Below are 20066 nucleotides of genomic sequence, written 5' to 3'. Positions count from 1 at the left end.
AAGAGAATTAAGTTCATTTCGGGATAGAACTTTGAAAAATGTCTAGTTCATCTTTATGTTCATTATCTCCCTCCACTCCAGTCCCCTAGGCAGGAGGCCTGGACTCACAGCTTAACCTAAAAAAATGAAAGTCAGTTGGTCATCTATAAAGGAAACAAGAAAGGAAAACACGGAGACAATGTTCCAAGGCTTACTAAGAAGATATGGAAGCACTGTTGTTGCTAAGGCCGCCTAGTCACTTAAAAACTGTTGCTAAGCAATCAGAGGTAAGGAGTGTGAGGCATTTCCTGTATCTTCCCTGCTGAAGAGATTCACCCTCTTCCAACAGGAGCAGCTTGCAGTGAAAAGTACAGGGACAAAGCAAATGATGCTTTGTGCCTTTAGCCACTTTGTGTTTGGCACAATTAAACAGGGAAACCTTTTCATGTATGGAAATACAATGATTGGGAAAGCTTCATCTGGTGACATTCTGTCTGTCAGACATTTTATTGTGTGGTGCCAGGTTTACTTTTGAACTCTACACTTCTGCACAGGAGCTTGTAACATTCTGAATGCTGAAAAAAATGATGAGGATGAACTTTTTGTGAACAAGAGTTCATTTGGATGAACTAGAAATGAACTAGTTCATTTTGTAAAAGATTGAACTGGAACTATCTGAACATCCAAGGAGCAAAGCTGCATCCAAGAGGACACCCTCCCCCAGATTGTGAACCAGAGTTTTCAGTCTCTGCTGTTGCCCTCCCCACCCCTTTTCCGTCACCCTCTTTTTCCTTTTCTTCCAACTGTCATTACAGGATTCCCTCCCTGGCAGCCTTATAGCTGTTGTTTTCTCTCTCTTTTGTTCATTGGGTGGGAGGGTGCATGCCATCAGATTGTTTTCCTGTGAATTGTCATAAAATCTGTAAACATCTATACTTTTTTTAAAAAAGTGATTTTATTGAAAATGTTCAAACATAACTGTAAATGACAAATGTCTCCAGCAACATAAATATATATAAAGGAGAAGTTGCAATACAACATCACAATCAATGCAGAGAGGTCTTATATTCAGAAGGAAAAGCATCTTCTCAAAATGAATTCTGAGTCAATGGTGGGTGCCTCTCTGCCTCCCCCCCCCGAGCAAAACAGGTAATTGGGTACCAAACAGCTGGAAACTTATCTGTTTATTTTATAAATTTGTATCCCAGCTTTTACCATCTGTGTCTCAAAGTGGCTTACAACATTAAGAATGTACAATATACAAAATCTGAAACATAAATGAAACCTCAAATTGAAAACCTCAGAAATTTAAAATCTCAAAAATTTAAACACAAGCATGAGGCAATGTTAAAACAGCAGAGAAGCATTCATGATACAAAGGCCTCCTGAAACAAAATAATTTTAACCAGGCATCTCAAAACTCAGCAGGGATGGTGCCTGTCTGACTTCTAATGGAAGGGAGGTCTACAGAGTTGGGTACACAACACTGAAGACATGACTTCTTGTGGATGTGAGTTGTGGTCTATGGGGCACCATTAATAGTCTTCCCCCGGATGATCTCAGTGATCAATCTGTTGAAACTTCTTCCTTTGCCCTTTTTGCATTCTTGAGTCAGTTTCCCATCAAGACTCAGTTGCTAAATTCTGTGATACCAGCTTTTTACCGACATGTGTTCTGCCCCTTTCCAGTTTTTTGCCACCTCTCTCTAAGTATGCTGCAACCGAACCAGACATTTGATAATCAAAACCTTGTAGTATCAAATGACTGTATTCCCCTTGTGGAAGACTGATGAAAGTATTAAAGCTGGATCTGGCTAGACTGACTTTTGTTATTTGCCCAATTAAGGAAAAGACTCTAGACCAGAAATCTCTCACATTTGATATTCCCACCAGAGGTGACAGAGTGTTCCCCATAACCCACAACTCCTCCAACACGTTATGATTAATATGTTTGACTGAGGATGCCTTCTCTAATGGTTGCTGTGAATACCAGACCACATATCAGACTAGTTAGCTTCCAAAACTGAAGTATCAAGATCTACTTCCCAAGTCAGATGGTCATTTCTCCAAATTTAATATCCAGTAATAGCTTGTATGTTGTGGAAACAAGCCCTTTTCTGGCTTGCACAGACCTTCAACAATCATCAGTGACTGGTGAGCACCCTCTGTCCTCATAATCAGCCATACAAAAGAAGTGATTTGGACTACGTGAAACTAATTAACCCGTTAAGTCATGCAAATGCTGCAATAACGATCAGTTGGAAGAGGCAAACAAGTCATGCAAACAAGTCACGCACCGTAGACAAGTCCTTCTACTTGCAACCGGCAAAGTGCCTATATTTGTCCAGGTGCTTAGATCTAGAATGCTCAAGGAAAAGAAGCAGAGGGATGGTTGAGGTGTTAAAGCTTCAAGCCCAGCAATTCTATATCAAAAACGTTGGTTTTAGAATAGGATGGTCAATGCAGGGATGTCACTACCGGGGTGCGGAGGGTGCAGCCCGCACCCGGGTGTCACCATGAGGGGGGTGACACCCAGAGCCACCCCGCCCCGTCCCATTGCCCGGCAAGGCTGCTCCAACTCCTCCTCGAAGGCGGGCGGGCGGGCGAGACCGGGAGCAGCGTCGGTGGGGCGAGGAAGGCACGCTGGTGTTCCCAGGCCTTCTCCGGCTGGGTGCCCCTCCAGCGCGCGCCCTCCCAGGGGCATGGACGAGGTGGCTGGGCTTGCGTGCATGAGCACTCGAGGCCAACCACCCCGTCCATGCCCCTGGGAGGGCGCGCACCGGAGGTCCACCCCCCCCGCACTCCCGCTAGTGACGCTGCAGTGTCAATGGCTTTGAGGGCACGGGGAGAGGGAGGCAGAAGAAGCAAGGCTTGTACTGTACAACAGTCTAGCCAATATTCCATAGAAACCTATGGGACATCTAGATCATTTCTGATAACTGAGGCAGTTGATACAGATTGGCAGGCACCATAGCATAGCTGTAGGTTTGGCAGCCTGAAGCCACCCCTACTGCTTGTATGATATAAGATTGCTTTACTTATCTGAGGTCTTCCCTCACCACCACAGTAATTTTCAAATAGAGATGGGACCAGTTCCAGGTTTCTGGGCCCTTGGGCACAGTAGGCCCCTCTCCATCACCAGCACTGGCCTGCCTAGTTCTTCTTGCTGCCTGTCTTTGTTGTTGTGGCAACACTACCACCACTTCCTCCCTGCTTGCCCATCCCTTCAGTGGCTGGAGGCTCCAAGTGCTCCTCGGCAAGCGTTTCCACAGCCACCGCAGCCAGAAGCACATTAGGCCTCCATGGTGCATGCAAGCTCACTTTGCAGCAATGAAGATGGGAGGAGGTCCAGTGGTGAGGTGCCCCTGTGAGCTCCTCAGCCCTTGGGCCAGTGCCAGGCCTGATTAGAGATTGTCACCTCTTAAAGAGGTTGTCTGGTAGGAAAATGAAAAGGGACTGAAATAAAAACATGCATTTAGGGAGTATAGTCAACCTTGCAGCTGCAATTCTGCCAAGTCAGAAGGTGAGATCCTTCTAAGAATGGATCTCCCTCTTAATCAATTTCAAGAAGTGGGGGGACATAATTCCTATGATTTAACTGCTTCAGGTCCTTTGGAATTTAAATTCCAAGATTGTTAAATCTTCCAGATGAGAGTGACTGCCCAAAGGCAGATTGCAGGTGGATTTGTATCTGGGGCAAAATGTTCAAAGCATAGCATTTCAGATTTCCCGTAATTAATTTCAAGCCCCACTATTTTTTAGCAGCCAGAGAAATGTGCAGTTAGTGTGGGACGGCCTGCTGCAGATTGCTAAGAAGAAGAATGTCACCAGGAAAGAGGCTGATGAGATGTTCCATACCATTAATTGTTATACTACCAATATTTGGGTCTTCCCTAATTGTCTGCTAGCACTTATATAGCAATTGCAAAGAGGAGAGGAGATAATAGTAATCTGGATTCTGCATTTTAGACCAATTGAAGTTTCTAAGTAGTCTTCAAGGGCAGCCCTGCATAAGGCACGCTGCAATAATCCAGTATGGAAGTTACCAGAGTAGAAAATACAGCAACCAAGTTATGGACTGTAGCTAGCAAATCAGCCTGATTTCAAAATAGGCATTCCCAGCCAGCCACCTGAGCCTCCACTGATAGTGCTGCCTCCAGGAGTACTTACAAGCTATGGAAATGCTCCTTCCAGGGGAGTGCAGTCCCACTCAGAATAGGCCATCTCCCCACCTCCCGGTCTTGAGAACTCAGAACACATAACACCTCCGTCTTCTCCAGATTCAGCATCAATTTATTGGCTCACACACAACCCACGACAGCCTCCAAGCCCTGGTCTAGGAGCTCAACAAGCCTCTCCTGTCCCGATTCGGATGGAACAAAGACACAGAGGTGGGTGTCATCTGCATATTGATGACACCTCACTCCAAATCTTCTGATGATGGCTCCCAGTGGCTTCATATAGATGTTAAATCGCATGGGGGACAAGTTGGAACCCTGTAGGGGACACCACAGCATACTAAATTTGTCTTCACCCTGCGTTTTACACTTCTAAACCCAACACACTACTCTAGACTTTCCCAACCTGGTGCCCTCCAGGGCGGCTCTAGTAAATGCTTGTATACTACAATAACAATAACCTTTTAATCTCCAGCTGATTTTGCTCTAGATGTTCAGAATTGTGCTAGTCAGTAAATCCAGTGGAATTAAGTTATGTAAAACAGGCAGCTATGAATTTCAAAAGAAGAGAAGGTCTTCAGGCTCAAACACATGATTTTAATTTATTTGAGATTTTCAAACATCTCCCCCTCCCCCCATTTTTTAAACTGCAACGTTGCTTTCCATTGTTAATACAATTATATAAGAAGAAAAAAATTCTGGCAGTGTAGGTAGGTGAGTGACAATTGTGATCATATACTTTCACTTCCAAGCTCCTATAAAACATAACATAGCATAGGCTGTAGAGTTTCAGCCAATCCTTCCTATGATTTTAGAGCATTGTGTAACAGAGAATTAAGCACAGGACTCTTCCAAAGTTTTAAATATGAGTTCACTCTGCTAGAGCTGCTGCCTAATTTTGGCCTGGGAAAAAAGGTGTTAAAATGGTGGGAATGGGCCATGTTAGAACAATGCTGAGATATACTAGGACCCTGCAGGAACCCAGCATCCAAGGTTCAGGAGGCTCCACCAAGACAGCAGTGTGCAGATAGATATGATGCACACAGACGACATAGTGCTATCATCCTGTTTTGTGTTTGCAGAATGTATTGGATCAGTGAAGCCTCTGAACCTGGCAGAGCTATCTAGGTCAGCATTCCCCAACCTGGTGCCCTCCAGATGTTTTGCTCTTCAACTCCAGTCGGCCCTTGCCAGCATGGCCAATAGTCAGGGTGATGGGAGTTGTAATCCAAAACATCTGGAGGGCACAAGGTTGGGGAAAGCAGATCTAGATTCTGCTAAGTTCATCACCAGAAATAGACCCTTGGGATCTGTAATAGAAATTAGAACAGGAAACAGAAGTCTGGCAGATTAGCTAGAAAATCTGAATCTACAAACTCTATTCTCTGCCTTAATTTTGCAGTCATAGCGTCCACCAGAGAAGATAATCAAACCACGCAATAGATTTGGATGGGCTACATTTTAACCACAAGTACATGGGTGTCTATCTGGGCCATTTCCATGTTGACAGTCATCCAAAATTAAGCAGAGGGGAGGGGAAATGATTGAACAATGACCAAAAAAGGCCAAAATGAATCTCTATCCTTTTCATTGATAGACAATCCCCTGTTGTAGTGAAGGATGTGTAACAAACATGATGATCCTGACCAACATGGAAGAGTGGCTTGGGCAATTGCACTTGCAGGTTCAGCCTTCCAAAGTTTTGCACTGGATTCAAACAGCTTCCCACAACTTGACTCACCTCAGGTATTTCGGACTACAATTCCCATCAGCCCCATCCAACATGGACAATGTTCAGGGATAATGGGAGCTGTAGTCCAAAACATTTCGATGGCATTAGGTTGGGGAAGGCTGGATTAAAAGTGGCGGTGGAGGTGGAGACTTTGGAAAGAAGAGTTCATCAAATCCAGCGGCAATACACAGAACTTCCATGTATTTACAGACACCTCACCTAATAAGATGCTGCAGCAGAGTCTGAAGGACTAAGGGCAACAATACTCCACTTCCTACATCATCTGAGGCACAAGTGCCCTCACATGAACGGAAGAGACCCTGACCTTCTTCGGCATGCCTGCACTTTAAGCACTGCCAATGAATTGAGTTCAACGGTGTCTACCTTAGGCACTTTTCACTCTTTTTCTTATATTAGTATTGCCACAATTAAAATTAATAAATATATTTTTTGTAAAAATAGGCTCATTAAAAAAATATTATGCTACCTTTAAAAATTAACATATCTTAATATCCTTCTGACAGCACAACCCAATGCTGTTACACGTGGCAGGCCCTGATTCAGGACAGCAAGTGAGACTTCAAGCTCATACTTATTGTGTGAGCTCCAACAGGGTCATACTCCTGAGGCCTTTATGAATTGTTGGATCTCAGTTTCCATGAAGTAAAGGCGTGGTGGAGGGGGAAGAGCAGGAGCCTTGGATACAGGAACCTATGAAGTCATCCAAACTACAGTGAGGTATTTACTTTAACTGTCTCCAACATTTACTGAATTCTCTCAAACTGAGCTTCCCTAGACTAGTCTACTAAAGTCAAACAGTCCTTACAGTGACCAGTCTGGCCCTATACTGGGTTCATGTCACCATTTCCTGGTAGGAAAAAAAAGAATCAAAGATGAACATGCCTAAGTAGGATAAAGAAAAGAGCCGCTTAAATAGAACAAAAACCAAATAACAAACAGGAAAACAAACAAACAAAATACCTAGGGTATATTTGGGCTGTTGCCAGTACTGTTGAGTAATGCCCACTAATTACTAGGGTCTGACATCAAAGTAATGCTCAGTCTCTTTCCCCAGTACATCTGTATGGGCTTTCTGTCCTGAGAGGTTTGAGAAATATGGGTTCTTATTAGAAATTCTTCACTTTCCAGTTAAGACATGATGTAGACTTCTAGCAGGCTGGCCACTGCATGCATTCTGTAGAAGATGCCAAACGGCAAGCAGATGTCCACAATGGCAGCCCACATGGGATAGCCATAGAAGTTAAGCTCTGTTTTGTTGTCAAACTGTGGCCGGGCTCCAAATGCTGGCATGATCCAGAGCTGTTTGGGAAAAGACAAAAACAAAACATTAGGAAGTGATGCATGTGAAATGATGAGACGCCAGAGGGACATGGTTGTGGGTGCAGAGAGTGTCAGAGAGAAAGGAAAAGGATAAAGTGGGCAAGCTGCTTAAAACAGGATAGCATGAAGTCTCATAACATTCCATTTGTTTAGAAATCTGGATGGCTGTGATTATGGATCTTAGGGGCCTGGCATGGCACTAATTATATAAGTATTCATAGGTATTATGCCTGTGTGCAAATGTCAGAGAACGTGAATGCAGTGACCATGACCCAATGCACTGTTTAGTCTAATGGAGTTTCATTGATTGCATAACTGTGTAGTAGACTGTGGCCAATGGACCTACTCCATAAAACCTTGCTGCCTTGTGGGATGATCAGCCCATGCCCCCACCCACCCAGGCAACTCAGCTCCTGTAAACCCCAGTAAACTCCAGGTGTGCTGCATGGTTATGCACTTCCTGGTTTATAACTCAGATAACAGATTGTCCCTTGTACTGTTGAACTACCAGTCCCTTTAGAAAAAGTCCAGATCATGTAAAATTACAAGTCTTGCCACTGGATTAAATTCAAAAAATGAAGTAATTAATGCTATAGAAATGTTTGAGGTTTGCAAAACTTATTCTAACCACAGAAACTGGTTTCTTTGATTGCAAAACCTGGACACCTACATGAAGAAATCTAGATTGCCTTGCCTAACAATCTCTAAAAGCATATCCACTCAAACTGGCATGTTTGAACCATTTGAATTTGAAGCCTGTAGATGCTCCAACCCAGCTTCATTTGAATCTGTATGGGCAAACTCCGACCTTTGGTGGCTGATCATCTTGTTTTATTTATTTTAGTTTTTAGACATTTTCCAAAAGGTTCACAATGCCTTTCCCACAAAATAAAGTGAAAGAATAAAACTGGTCCCCATTCTGAACTCAAACTATTTCAGGGTGTTGCAACCTGCATGCAAATCAGGACTTGCTGGAACTCAGGTTTAGTTTCTCCCTGCCATTGTGATCACTTCCAAATGACCTGTTTAATGAGCATTCATTCTGATCTGTTTATGGGGAGAGCTGCATCACAGCAAGTGTTATCCCCTGATTTTTGGTACATTCTCCTACCTCTTTCCTCATCAGAAAAAATCAGATCTTTTGAGTAAGCTGTTTTGTTTCTCAAGAGCTCCAGATCAGGTTTAATTTAGCAGCCTGAATTTGGCGAGATGGGAGTGACTCGCACCCAAAAATAGTGACAGTCTGGAAGTGCTTCCAGAGATTACATCCTTTGTCAAGTATGAACATATTTTGGTTCAGTTAACATGACTGAAATTAGTTCTGCATCTAAAAAGAAAGAATCAAGTTGTACATGTACATTTTGTTCAGAACAGGAGTTCCTGGCATTGTTTGCTATTATGTATTTAAAAAAAGGAAGAAAATTGATCCAAACAATTAGACCCACAGAGAATACTGCCTTACTTACAATTACATTGCCCAGGAGCAGGAATACAGAGATCTCCTTTAAGAACCGCCTCCTCCAGTTCACTTTCTTGGAGGCCTTAACGGACTGCGTTACTTCAGAAGCCTGAATTGCTAGTCCTGGCAGCATAGTGGGTGGTAGAGCAGTTCCACTCTCAGGGACACGAAGTGATACTGCATTCAGATTGACAAAAGTGAGCCCATAGATATCCTTCTGCTGTGGGTCAATTTTGTCTTCCTCTTCTGGGGGCTGCCGGTGGAGGCCCTCAATTATAAAAATGTTCTGGAAAGTGTGTTGGGCAATCATCAGCAGGGAATAGCTCAAATTGAGGGCATTTACAGTGTCCCTTGCTGAACTAGCCACTGTAGCAACAATAGAGTAATAGGAAATGGCATATTGTCCTAAGGCTGCACCCATCAATAATGCTACATCCAAAGTTCTAGTTGGGTTTTTGTGATGGTCCATGTCTCTCTTGTCAAATCTATAAACGATGGAGCCTCCAATGGAGACGAGGGACATCAGGCTCAGGCAAATGATGTTGAAGGTGTAATACATAGTGAGTACCTGATTTGTCCTTTTAGAGTCATTTTTTGAATTTACCTGAATCTCGTACACAATCTGGACTGCTATGCCTGTCACCAGTAGCAAGAACCCTACAACGGTGCCCAAAAAATAAGTCCTTTTGAAAACCTTGAACTTCAGGTGGTGGATATGATTGTCATGGTGGTCTATGAGACGGCCAACATTCTTCCACATGACATAGACCATGGCGGAAGCAAAGAGACTGTACTCAATATTGAAGGGATACAACCAAAAGTAGCCATTCTGGAAGATTTTGCAGAGGTTGGTGTTGCAGGAACAGGTGTTTGATGAGCCGCCCGCCCTTATCCCAGCTGCAACAGAGAGAAGGCAAACATGTTAGGGATCATTGAAAAGTTTTTGTTCTTTAACATCTATAAAATTTGTCTGAAAGGAATTGAAACAAGCGCTCCCACTCCAGAACAATCTCCAGGATCCTTTAAGTCCTTTCAAGGCTCTACAAGCATTTGTTATACATACTGCCTTTTGTCCAAGGCGGTCAGGGTGACATACACAGTTCTCATCCTCCCAGTTTTTCTCACAACCCTGTGACGCTGGTTAGATTAAGAATGTGATTATTTAGGGCCTCTCTGGATGTTATTATCCTGAGGAAGAGACTGAGAGTGGTCCTTAGGCTCACATAAACTCATGCATTCCGTCTCTCAACCCCTCCTTACAGGGGCAAATGAGAGACTGAATGGGAGATTCCCCTTTTAAAAATAGTTTACTCTCTTGGGGGCAGGAGAGATCTCTTGTTCAAACAGTGTATTCTCCTTATCAGTCTTTCATTCCTTCCCATGGTAAGAGGAACAGGGCAGGAGAGGAGGCTAAGGTCTATTCCTGATCTCTTCCCAGGAACACTCTGTTAGGTTGTGGGGAAAAGGGGCAATGATCAAGGCAGCCCCTCACCAAGCAAGGAAAAAACCCACACAATTGACTTCTGGCCTTAGAATCGTCAGGAGATAGGAAGGATATGGGGCTGCTTTCAACCCTAATTTCAACCATGGGAGTTTCTACTGAAGTCAATTTTTTGGTAAATTGCTCTTCAATGTAAGCAATAAAATAAAATAAAATGTAAATAAAATGGTCCTCTATGAGACTGCTGTACTGTGGGGCTCTTCACTACACTGTAGCAGTGTTCATTCGATGCATTCAACAAGTGTACAATATGTGTACACAACAGTTGAACTGTGGAAATCAACAAGTATATACTCTTTCACACAGAGACTCGTACATGCGTAGAGACAGTCTGTACCTGTGTTCAGTGTAGTGTGTGAGAGTGCTTTGTGAGTTTAAAGTAATATGCTTCTAAGCTGGTCACCTTTCCTGAGCCACTTACCCCTTGTGTGTGAACTGTTTGTATCTGGGTTCTTTGATTCGGCCTTATGTACTGACTCATCTGTTACGGCTGACATCCACACCGCTAGGTTAGTGGTCAAGGTGACCATCAAGCCACATCTATAGGGAGAGAAAGGGGAAGCCATAGAATTGAGGACCAGCTCTGTTCATTACAGGATTGCAAACCACTTTCTGGGATCGCAAAACAAAAGTACCAGCCAATCCTATAGGAGTTGCTATCAAGATTACCATGATAAAAATGTAAAGAACTTTGAGCACTCAAGAAAAGCTCAGTATAAAAATTCTAAGTAGTTGATGTCATTTATTATTTCCATCGGGCAGCTGAATAAAGACCAACATATATTTTTTTCAAAAACCAGGAACAGGCAGAATGTGTGGGTGGAGGGAAGAGATCTACGAAATGAAGGCATGGTAAAAGATGCCAGCTCTAATCCTTGAGCATATGAGTTGATGGTTTGGAAGAAGGGCTAACTTGTAAAATCAGGCATATCTGGTATTCCTTCTTTTCTAGAACTGAATCCAAATAGTCTATAAAACTTTGGTGATGAAAAAATTCATTCTTGGGATGATTTAGTTTAACTTCATTGAGAAGTCAAAAAAGGAACAGTAATCCAAAGCATTTATAAGGGCCAAGCCAAAAAATCAGAAAGCGATGAGCTAGCTTTTGAGATTTACTTAACTCCCCCTCAAACTCAATGTTAAAAAAAAACCCAAACATCCAAAATTTGAAATGCCCTCCCTCATTTTGCCACTCCAACCACTGGTGGCAAGTGTGTGTGTGTATGATTCTGACAATTTTCAGGGAAGGGTGAATCCACAGACGTTTACTTTGGCGGTGGCATAAAGTCTTTTTGCTTAAAAAAAATACCATTGGTTGGGATGGTAGCCAGAGTAGAGCTCTGGGGGAAATGGCAGCCAGAGCCACATGTGTCCCCACCACAGTAAATATTCCTAATAGCCTTTTTACCCTGCCCTCAAAAAGGAGCCAAATTGTTTCACCTCACCTCCCCAACCATTCCCAAAATTGCCTTTTGGGGTGCGTGAGGAGAGGAATGGCTTTCAAATTGGGCAAAGCAGCAATTTGGGGAGGGATCCTCCTATCCCTACTCTCCATGCTGTATTGTACCCCCCAGCCCCCAATAATAACAAGAAAGCCTTCTAGTTCAGGGCTGGCAGAGAGTGCACATTGTGAGCCCTATAGCGCTATAAAGCACAGTGGGGGGAAGTTTCAAGAGAGGGTGGGAGAGAAAAAATGTGTCCACTGCAATCCCCAAAGCGAATGGCCAGCCCTACCATTAGACAAGAGTGAGGCAGCTGCTTCAGGAAGCTCATTTTGGGTGTTATCATGAGAGGACAGCAAGCTGTCACTTATTATTTTTGTATACATACTACCAGGGATGGCGGGGGGGGGGAGAAATACTTGCAGAATTTTTCTGCTTTAGGTGCCAAAATAACTTGGATGGCCTTCCGAACTATACGCCTTGACCTGAGGGGGAATGGCAGCATTTGCTGTTCTGCTTCAGGTAGCAAAATATATTTTAAAGAGCACTATAGGGCTGAACAGGATAATGCATTTTGGTGCAGATCCCCACTTGCTTTTCATTATTCCCACCAATGTCATGGTTAGTTGGGATCTGGCCCTGGTCTCTGTTCAGTCTGTAGTTCAACAAAACGATAAAACATCATGGAATATGTCTCGGCTAGGTGAACTTGATTGATATTCACTCACCTGGTAAGATCCAGATGCTTGTGAACACAGTCTTTGGCAGTCATCCAGAGAAAACAAGTCTAGGATGAAAAAAAGTATATATATTTAAAACAAGATTTAAAAGTAGTAGGTCTAGTCTGGCACTCTGCATGAAGTACAGGGCATAAATGGGAAAAAAGAAAAATTAAAGCTAAAAAAAGAACATTGAAGTCACATTAATGTATTCCCTTCATCTCATTTAGCAGCTTCTGTTGAGGTAATCTCATCTAGCAACCTGTTTTCTCTGTCTTGTCACTGCTCAGGGAGAGCAGGTGAACAGGAAGTAACAGCAAGGAGGTGCTGAGAGTCTACAGTGGGTTCCCCTGGAGAGGTGTGGGCCTTGGCAGATGCCCAATGATGCCAACCTCTGATGCTGGTGCTGAGGACAGGTTAAAACTATATAAAAGTTGAGGTGGGGACATAGCTAATATAGAAAAAAAATCATTCTGTGTTTACTGAAGTATTTTATTTTTCTCCTTCTAATGCTTTTTATTTTTTAAAAAGGTTTATGAGAAACTTGGGTGTTTGAGATGAGAAATGAAAACATGGGTTTGGATCCAGAAGTGCCATCACACAAGCATAGAAAGCACTTAGGCTTGTGAAAGGTGGGGTCCGTCATTTAATAGTTTCCCCATAGCCCCACCCCCGCCACAGATCCCTGCATCGCATCCTGAGCCACTCTGGTCTGGAGGCTTCCCCCAACCCTCAGGTGCAGCTGTTTGGGGTGGTGTAATGGGTTGCAGCAGGTAGGGAGAACTAGCAAAACAAACTCGGCTTGCACAAGGCAGGCCAAAGTGTTTTCCACTCTCAGAACAGTACCTGTGGATTCAAACCATAATTATAGAGCAGGACCTAACAGAGATGAGAATCATTTTGACTTTTTTTATGCTCTGTAATAAATACAAGCAACCAATGTTGTTTGAGCTATAGGATCATGAAACTGAGCCTACTTTTGTACTAGCTTTTATTTTGTGATATTGCCCCATTCTACAGTTTCTTGCAGAAATCAGTTTTTCCTACCTGCAGTGAATGCTTGAAAGCTATCCACACCAACTAGGAAAAGGAGGGGACAACAGGAAAAGTAAGAATCACTATCTTGGCTAATTGAACCAATTGGTCTGTAGGCAATGCTAAGCCCTTCCAGACACCCTTTTTGTGGTGATTTCATTATTATTTGTGTTCCTGACAGTACTGAGGCAAAAGAGCCAGTGTGGTGTAGTGGTTAAGGTGTTGGACCTGGGAGACCAGGGTTCGAATCCCCACATAGCCATGAAGCTCACTGGATGACCTTGTGCCAGTCACTGCCTCTCAGCCTCATGAAAACCCTATTCATAGGGTCGCCATAAGTCAAAATCGACTTGAAGGCAGTCCATTTCCTTCATTTTGCACCTATAAAGGTTTTGGGACAGACATACTGCTTGATTTCCAGTCAGTGTATGCTCTCTAACTTCCTGCTGAAATACTGCAACTTTTTATACCAGTTTTTGTTTTGCTCTGCTTTTGTTGTGGTATAGCACAAAAATGCCTTTCCAGATGACAATAATGTAGTAGGCACTAGTAGGGGCAGCATTTAGAACCACTAAAGCAGAATGATGTGTGGGTACTCCAATATAAATCCACTACTAATGCAGAGTTTGCACATCAATGGCATGTCGCAGAATACGCTTGCCAAAACAACCACCAGTCTGGAGGTGTCCTGGAACGAATCAGTGACAAACTGTCCTGCACTCATTAGAATGCTTTCTGCAAGACTGTGAAACTTACTAGGTCTGAATGCAGTCCAAAATGACAGACTAGAGGTTCCCCAAGCATATCAGGTAGGCAGCTGTGGCGGTCACACAAAAAGGAAGCGGTGGCAGAAATTGATCAGGTCTCCTTTTAGCAGACAAGGCCCTTCTGACCCAGAGCAGACTTCAATAAACACAAACACAGCCCACAAAAGCAAAGAACTTGCCCAGCATTCATTTGTTTTCCTTCCTCTGTTCAGCTAAATAAAGGTTGGTGCATGTGCTAGGTTCAGTAAAGCAGCCACAGCGAGATCTAAACTCCCCGTCTACCACCAATTACTCACAGACCAAGGGTAGGCATCATGGTGCTCTCTAATATTTTTGGACTATAACTCCCATCAACCCTAACCATTAGCCATGCTGGCTGAGGCTGATGGGGATCAGAGTCCAATCACATCTGGAGGACACCATGTTTGCTTCCTCTGCCATAGACCATTTCCTATGCACCTAGAACAAAAGGAACATTCAAACTCACCTGGACGATCACAAACACAGCCTGCACAATTGGATACATGATTTTGATGACTGACAGGCACTTGTAGAAGCTGGAGTAATATCCTGTCTTAAATACATCCATTACCAGTGTGAGGACTGCAAACAAGACCAAGCCTCCTGTTTTGGAAAGTAAATGCAATCACAATTCCATTCACCTTACATTTCTAGTCTTCTATAGGTCTTTTCTGTTTTGCCTTTTACCAACAGCCATGAATCCTTCATACCAATTTGCTGAAACTGGAGCTCTATTTGACAATTTTTGCTCACATAAAACAGAACACATCATTCTCACTATATTGGCTCATGCAAATCTGCAGCCCAAATTCAGTATCAGGATTGAAAATCCTTTTCTGCAAATGAAGCTCCAACTCTTCCAAGTCCTTGATCATACAGGGATACTCAGGACTGGCTCCAGATTTCTGTTGGGCCCTCTGGCATGGCACCATTTCCTATTTGACCAGACAAGACACCTGACGCTCCCCAGCAAGAGAGTGCCACTTGCTTACTACTGTGATTCACCCTCCCTAAAGCTCTCTGAAGCACTGGATCCAAGGCTTAGCTTGGTAGGCCCTCTGAACACTCATGAAGCTAGGCTATGTGCCCCCCAGTGTTGGCATCAGCTGTGGCCACACCAAATTTTACTTCACGTTTTATAGAATTCTCTGACATTGAAGGACATGCTTCCTCACAGCTCTCACCACAGCAGTAAATATTGCAGAACTGAGAGTGCAGTTGGGATATTTCACAAATACAGCAGGACCGTGGTTAGCCACTGTGAGAACAGAACGCTGGACTAGACTAGCCATTGACCTGATCCTGCAGGCTCCTCTTATGTTCTTACAAATGCGGCATTCCCTTCACAGGTTTATCCCACATGAATAACACCCACTTGCTCATGTTCTGTTTTGCCCCTCCCGCCCAACATACAGCCACTACTTACCTCTTAGCCAGATGGGTCCCGCATGGTTGTCCTTGCAGGGAATGGCATCCTCGAGTTTGGAGGTTCTGAAGATGTAGAAGAGCATCCAGGCAATGGCAAACAGCATCACAACAGTAAGCATGAAAAAGACATCATAGTCGTGCAAATCTACATTGTGGAAAGCCCCACCACTGACCAGGGTGCAGGCCAGGAGCACCAAATTGACAGCTAGTAGGACAGAGAAGATACGCCCTCCTTTCTTCCAGATTTCTTTGGGGCTGTGAGCTGATGGGAGTTTGTGGGGGGCAACGGGAGATAACTGATCAGGTCCAAAGCTGCCCCTATCATCCTTGTGGACAGAGCCCATAATCGAATCTGCACGTCTGATCTCGCAGTCTTGCCACATTGACACTTCGGTCATGATTTAACTGGCACTGATGTGTTGCTGCTGGCATGGGGGGGGGGGAGGAAGAGACAAAATGTATAATTCTATGTCAGTGATCCAGGTCTCATCCGAACAGGGAAGGTTGAAAATTATGGCATGATTAGAAAAAAGAGACAGATGCACAAAAAAAGGAACAAGAAGATTGGCAAAGTTGGTACAATTTTGCATTTTGACTTGGCCATGGTGTGTGAAGACCTATTTCTGTTACTGATTTTTAAGGTCCATATTTTGAGGGATACACAGCAAGAATTCTCTCGCTATGCTATCGCATTGTGAAGAAACAGAATCTCTAGGAGAATAACTACTCCACTGAAACTACACTTCATCAAATTAAATATTTTTTTTAAAAGAAAGGAAGAAGAAAATACAGTTTATCAGAATTATTCCTCTAGATAATTTGTATCTTTACAGTGCAGTAGGAAGAGATCAGTTGCTTTTTTGTGTATCCTACACAAGGCTTCTGATTAGTAATATCCTCTGCAGTAACATTATGTACTGCACAGGATTCTTACCCACTTCACTCCCTCCTCCAGGCATCTCACAGTGCAAACCTCTGCATGTCTCCTCAGAAGTAAGTCAGTCAGACTTACTCCCAGGTGTGTATAGGACTACAACCTTAAGCTGCAATCTTTATGCACATTGACCCAGAAATAAGCCTCAATGAAAACAATGGCATTTGTTTCAGATGTATAGGATTGCACTGGTAGAGTTAAGATTTTTTGCTGCCATTGAGAAGATAGTGTTTTCTAACAAGGCATGGAGAGAGAGACAGAACAATAATCATAGGCAAGGGCAAATCCACCAACCTCTTTTCTGCCTGTAAGTCGACTCTCTGTTCTCACCAGGGATTTTGCACAAGCTTCTTCTTTCCCCAGCTCACAATTGCCCCGGAATTTATATCTGTCTGGATGCCTTTGTGATTTACACCAATGGTTGGGCGGACAGCGCTGCTTCATAAACTTTTCAGTAAGGCTCACATGATCCATTTTGTGGATTAGCTACTTTTAGGGAAGAAAGGGTGAAAAAGAGGGGGTCAAGGTCACTCAATGGGAAAAATGGGAAGAAGGGAGCTTATCACAAGCCATCCTGCAGAGATTGCATTTTATGAAAAAGGAGCAGGTAAGAGGAAATTGGTCTTGGCTTAGTATCCACCTGCCAGTCCTGAGCTGGAAGGTAAACCTCCATAGACTGAAATCATATGCACACTTACCCACTCAGTGGGTCTCCTGAACAGACATGCATTGGATTGCATTGTCAGTGTTAGATTTCCCTCAGTGCCATGTTTCATACCTTTAGACTAGGGTTGCCAGATGCAAAAGAAGATTGGGGGGGGGAATCCTGTACCTTTAAGAGCTGTGTAGAAGCGAGAATTTCAGCAGGTGTTGCTTGTCATGCGAGGAACACCTGCTGAAATTCCCTGGCTATCCTACTTTAAACAGGTGCAGTCAACATTCATGCAGTGTTGACTTCTACATGTTATACAAATGTTATGGACAGAACCTTTTCCCATATGAAGGTGTCAGACCTATGCCCCTATGATAACTTCATCGGGAGTTGGCTGGGTACCTGCCTGCCTGGAGCAGCAGCAGCAGGCTTTGCTAGTGTAGGGACTGAGCTATCAGCTCAGCAGCAGCCAGAATCTTTAGGGCAACAGCTTTGTCCTATCATCTCAGAGTTTAGCACCTAACCATGAGCACAGAAAGGTGGCAGCTACTCAGAGAAAAAGGGTTATAAACTGACTTGGGGAGGGGAATTGTCTCCACTTGCTTCTGTTCCTCTAGTAAGCAGGTTGATATGCAGATGTCAGCAACCGGAGCATTGTTTTGCAACTGAGATAATTATCACCTGCTGATGTGTGCAGATCAAGCCACTTTTAAGGCACAGCTACAGCTCCTTAAAAAGTTGGCAACCCCATTTACATGATTATTATTTTGCAAGGCAAGGAATATTTATCATTTTGAAGTAGGGTGGCCAGATGAAAAAGAGAATACAAAGAGGGTATTTCAGTGTAGAGAGCCAGTGTGGTATAGTGGATAAGGGTGTTGGACTATGACCTGGGAGACCAGGGTTCAAATCCCCACAAAGCCATGAAGTTCCCTGGGTGACCTTGGGCCAGTCACTGCCTCTCAGCCTCAGAGGAAGACAGCGGTAAACCCCCTCTGAATACTGCTTACCATGAAAACCCTATTCATAGGGTTGCCATATGTCAGAATCGACTTGAAAACAGGCCATTCATTCATTTCAGTGTAGCTTGCATGACAAAACCAAACCCAACCACCCCCAACTATTAAAGATGAGGGAGTCCTGTCCTCTTTTTCACCTGTCCACTCTGTTTTGATATAGGTATAATTTAAAGCATTTGACATGGCAGTGTTTCTGGGAATCTGGGGTTAATTATCCATGCCCTTTTGTCAGCAGGGCACAATTGTGATTATTTGGGAGATGGAAGATTGCAGAAGTAGTCTTGCAGAAGCAGATCCTGCATGGCTTCACAAGGATAAGTCCTGTCTCACTAACCTATTAGAATTCTTTGAGAGTGTCAACAAGCATATAGATAAAGGTGATCCAGTTGACATAGGGTACTTGGGCTTTCAAGAAGCTTTTCACAGGGTATTTCACCAAAGACTCCTGAGTAAGCTTAGTGATCACGGAATACGAGGAGAGGTCATTTTGTGGATCAGTAAATGGTTACGAAACATGAAGCAGAGTGTAGGAACAATTGGACATCATAGTAGCAGGATGTAGAAAGTGGAGTTTCCAAAGGATTGGTATTGGGACCTGTGCTTTTTAACTTCTTGTTAAATGATTTAGAGTTAGGGGTGAAAAGTGAGGTAGTCACATTTGGGGATGATACCAAATTGTTCAGGATGGTTAAAATAAAAAGAGATTCCTCCAATATCTTCAAACTGAGTGAATGGGTGGTAAAATGACAAATGCAATTTAATATAAATAAATATAAAGTGATGCACATTTCTTAGCTTCACGTATAAGGTCATGGGGATGGAACTGGCAATGACTGACCAGGAATAAGACCTTGGGGTCATAGTGGATAACTCAATGAAGATGCTGACCCAGTGTGTGGCAGCTGCGGAAAAGGCAAATTCTATGCTAGGAATCATTAGGAAAGGAATTGAAAATAAAACTACCAATATCATAATGCCATTATACAAATCTGTGGTGTGACCACACTTGGAATACTGTGTACCATTCTGGTCAGTCACATAAAAATAAAAATGCAGAGCTGGACAAATGTCAAAAAAGGACAACCAAAATAATCAAAGGGATGGAGCAATTCTCCTACTATGTTGCAACATTTGAAGAAAAGCTGAGTAAGAGGAGACAGTGACAGAGGGGTATACTATTACGTATGGCATGGAGAAAATGGATATAGAAAACTTTTTCTTCTCATAACACTAGAACTTGGGGACATCTAATGAAGCTGAATATTGGAAGATTCAGAACAGACAAAAGAAAGTACTTCTTTACAGAGCGCATAATTAAACTATGGAATTCGCTCCCACAAGAGGCAGTGATGGCCTTCAACTTAGGTGGTTTTAAAAGAGAATTAGACAAATTCATGGAAGATAATGCTATCTTTCGCTACTGCTCATGATCATTAGGTTCTACTTCCACTGTTGTTATTATTATTAGAATTTATTAGCCACCCTTCACCGAGAGGTCCCAGGGCAGGTTACAACAGTTGAAAAACACATAACTAAAAGTTAAAAACAATCTAAACACTATCACAGAAAATAGGGTGGGTCCTAAAAATATACATCTCAGGTGTTGAAGGCCAGGGTGAAGAGGTGTTGGAGGCAATATGCCTCTGAATACCAGTTGCTGGGAATTGCAGGTGGGGAGAGCACTGTTGCCCTCAGCTCCTGCCTACGGATTTCCCCCAGGCATCTGATTGGCCACTGTGAGAACAGGATGCTGGACTAGATGGGCCATTGGCCTGATCCAGCAGGCTCTTATATTGTAATGGTTATGTTCTTATGGCTATTATTATACTCTAGGTAAGGAGCACTGACAACGAGCGCTCA

The 20066-nt window shown here is 43.3% G+C and overlaps 1 protein-coding gene across 5 annotated transcripts in view; it reads right to left on the bottom strand.

The window, feature by feature from the left end:
- Positions 1–4732: 4732 nt before the first annotated feature.
- OTOP2 (otopetrin 2) overlaps positions 4733–20066 on the bottom strand; it is a 68369-nt gene continuing 53035 nt past the window's right edge. The window contains exons 1-8 of one of the 5 annotated variants that reach the window (XM_061616107.1): positions 17234–17325; positions 16830–17024; positions 15600–16026; positions 14640–14776; positions 12360–12418; positions 10611–10729; positions 8696–9585; positions 4733–7208 (exon numbers count right to left, since the gene is read on the bottom strand). In XM_061616107.1, the coding sequence (XP_061472091.1) occupies positions 7038–7208; positions 8696–9585; positions 10611–10729; positions 12360–12418; positions 14640–14776; positions 15600–15999 (1776 nt within the window). In that variant the 5' untranslated portion in view covers positions 16000–16026; positions 16830–17024; positions 17234–17325 and the 3' untranslated portion in view covers positions 4733–7037. Of the gene's footprint in view, positions 7209–8695; positions 9586–10610; positions 10730–12359; positions 12419–14639; positions 14777–15599; positions 16027–16829; positions 17025–17233; positions 17326–20066 lie in introns of those variants that run through there. The other 4 variants (XM_061616110.1, XM_061616105.1, XM_061616106.1 and 1 more) reach the window with 4 other exon arrangements.

This window comes from Rhineura floridana, chromosome 3, assembly GCF_030035675.1.
Source record: "Rhineura floridana isolate rRhiFlo1 chromosome 3, rRhiFlo1.hap2, whole genome shotgun sequence".
In the NCBI taxonomy this organism is placed as follows: domain Eukaryota; kingdom Metazoa; phylum Chordata; class Lepidosauria; order Squamata; family Rhineuridae; genus Rhineura; species Rhineura floridana.
This window is presented reverse-complemented; position numbering and strand designations above follow the sequence as displayed.